A 2500-nucleotide genomic window follows, 5' to 3' on the forward strand; every position below is an offset into this window, starting at 1 on the left:
GAAATGGAAATAATGGCTAATATATATTTATGTGTATGTGGTGTGTGTGTGTGTGTGTAAAGAATATTCCAAGCCTCCCAACTTCCTGCCTACCCTTTTTCCTCCAGAAGCTCTCTTTGTAGTAGACCATGCACTTGATGACGGAGCCCATGGGCACGCGGCTGATCAGCTGGTTTCTCAGCGGCGGAAGCTCGGGACTGAAGTGCATCTTCATGTTCAGACCCGGAGGGGTGGCCATGACCACATACCTGGCCTGGAGTCAGAACGGGTTGAACGTGTCAAAATAAAATCCCTCATTCTTGGCCTTCGCACCACTAGATGGCAGCAGAGAACAAGACAATTACATTCACCGGTCACCGTGTGAATGTTTTTTTTTTTTTTTTTGCTTTGTCTTTTTTTGAGCGGAGGTGTTTTAAACGGGTACAAAAATGACGGGAGGCACATAGAATGAATCAGAGTGGCTGCAATATGACACTGATAATACGACGTACAAGTCCTGTAAAATGCACCTGATATAAACGTCATGTATTATCAGACATTGTCAACTTGTGGCGTAATCTTGTGATCACCGTTTCCCACTTTACACACACCGTGTCTGACTCGACGCTTTTTTTTCTTCTGACCCGATCTTGAAGCAAAGTAAAGACGGTGGTAAGAGTGTCTTTTTTTGTGACTTGACCTCTGCCGTGTGACCCTTCTCGAGGATACGTGTCCGTAATTTCCACCATATCCGTTCAAATTTGTAGCTTAAGCGCTTCAAACCTGAAGCAGACAGCTCTTAACAAGCTCGGATAACTGGTTCGATCTTGATTGAGAGTCAACATGGCTGTTTAGTCCATTTTATCTGGACGTCCAGCAAGTTTCCCAATCTCATATTGAAGGGGTGGTTCAGAATTTTGGACATGGGACCTCGGGTCCAAGTGCTGTTCATCAGTGAAGAGACCGTTTCAACAAATTTCATCCAGTCCTTCTGGTTCAGCAGAGGTCACTGGGGCTAGGCTAGCACAAGTCAATGGTTTATGCTAGCCTGCCAGTAAAAAAAAAAAATTATATATATATATATATACACAGTATATATCCGCCCGAGACAAGTAAATTATAACACCAGACTATTCATGCAAATGTGTGTGTTGTCAGAACGATGTTAGAAATAAAACTACCCTTGCAAGATGATGGAGGTACATTTTGGAGGATGAGTTTCTAGTGGTGGAATTTTACTTTTCTCTGGTTAGAGCTGGGATTCTATGCAATATCAGTCCGCTGCTGCTGTAAAACAACCAACCACGAGAAGTCGTTACTGAAAAAGTAGTTATATTTCGATCACTATCAACACAGACATTTACATCGGTAGTCTTGGCATTTTTTGCCGATATCCAATAAGCCAATATTGTACAAACGCTTAATTTCCGATTCCGATAACAACCGATACCGATTTATGCAGGCGTTCCACAAATTAACGTTCTCCGTAGAAACCACTTGAAGTTAAGTTATGGAAAAACCTGCACCCCCACAAGCATCCGTGATTGACGCTTGGCAAAACCTGGCGTTTGGGTTTCGGGTTCGGCGTTTTCATTATCGGAGGAGAAGCCGATACAAATATTACTAAAAAATGCTAATATTGGGCAGATATTGTCGGCCGGCCGATATTATCGGACGTCCCTACCGTAGAGTGGGTGTGACTTTTTTAACTGGCAGGCTCGCAGAAACCACCGACTTGCGCTAACTGAGCACCAGTGAGCTCTGCCGCACTCAAGGAATATGGAGATAACGTGTTGAAACAGTCTCCGCTGATAAATAGCACATTACCTATCTTGAAAATGAGGTCCAATGTCCAAAATTCTGAAGCACCTCTTTAAGTGTGCACCGCAGTCACGGACATTTGTTGTTTGTTCAGTGATAAAAAAAAAAACACACAACTTTTCTGCTCGAGCGTGCATTGTCTAGATCGGCGCACATCTGCCTGGAGAGGCTCACATGAGTTCAAAGGTCCAGTTTTTTCCCCCCCCCCAGTGACGTGGCAGCGTCGTGGGAAGCTTAGGGAACCCCAGCAGGGATCTCGTGCACTTACTTTGTACGTTTGCTTGTCCAGCGTCTCCACCACGACCATGTCCCCAGTCTGGTCGATCCTGTAGACCGGAGAGTTCATCTTCACCAGGTCTCCCAACTCCTTAGCCATGCACTCGCTGATCTGCCCTGAGCCGCCTTGAAACTTCCTCTCCTGCAGGATGAGAGCAAAAGATACGGCGACCATCACGGCGCGGCTCAGGCAAGCGCGACCGCCTCTGATGCTCTCTTTTGCAAAGCGCTCTCAATTGAATGATACGTCTCGGCTGCCGGCAGGATCCTGCACCAGGTACAAACGAAAGACCAGGGACCAGCTGATAATATCTTTCAATTTATCCCCGTGCTACGTACTGGTCGCTTCTAAATCCAGCTTGTTTTCCTCAGATAAGGACGTCAATGAAGCCACCGAGGAAATGGTTTTTGAAACTCCCGGCTG

At 45.7% G+C, this 2500-nt stretch overlaps 1 protein-coding gene across 1 annotated transcript in view; it reads right to left on the reverse strand.

Annotated features, from left to right (window-relative positions):
* The window catches only part of mao (monoamine oxidase), a 35576-nt gene that overhangs the window by 7142 nt on the left and 25934 nt on the right, over positions 1–2500 (reverse strand). The window contains exons 7-8 of the mRNA XM_076030755.1: positions 2069–2218; positions 94–253 (exon numbers count right to left, since the gene is read on the reverse strand). Of these exons, the coding sequence (XP_075886870.1) occupies positions 94–253; positions 2069–2218 (310 nt within the window). The remainder of the gene's footprint in view (positions 1–93; positions 254–2068; positions 2219–2500) is intronic.

This window comes from Nelusetta ayraudi, unplaced genomic scaffold, assembly GCF_046127955.1.
Source record: "Nelusetta ayraudi isolate G7.1 ecotype Tasmania unplaced genomic scaffold, CSIRO-AGI_Nayr_v1 ptg000031l, whole genome shotgun sequence".
In the NCBI taxonomy this organism is placed as follows: Eukaryota; Metazoa; Chordata; class Actinopteri; order Tetraodontiformes; family Monacanthidae; genus Nelusetta; species Nelusetta ayraudi.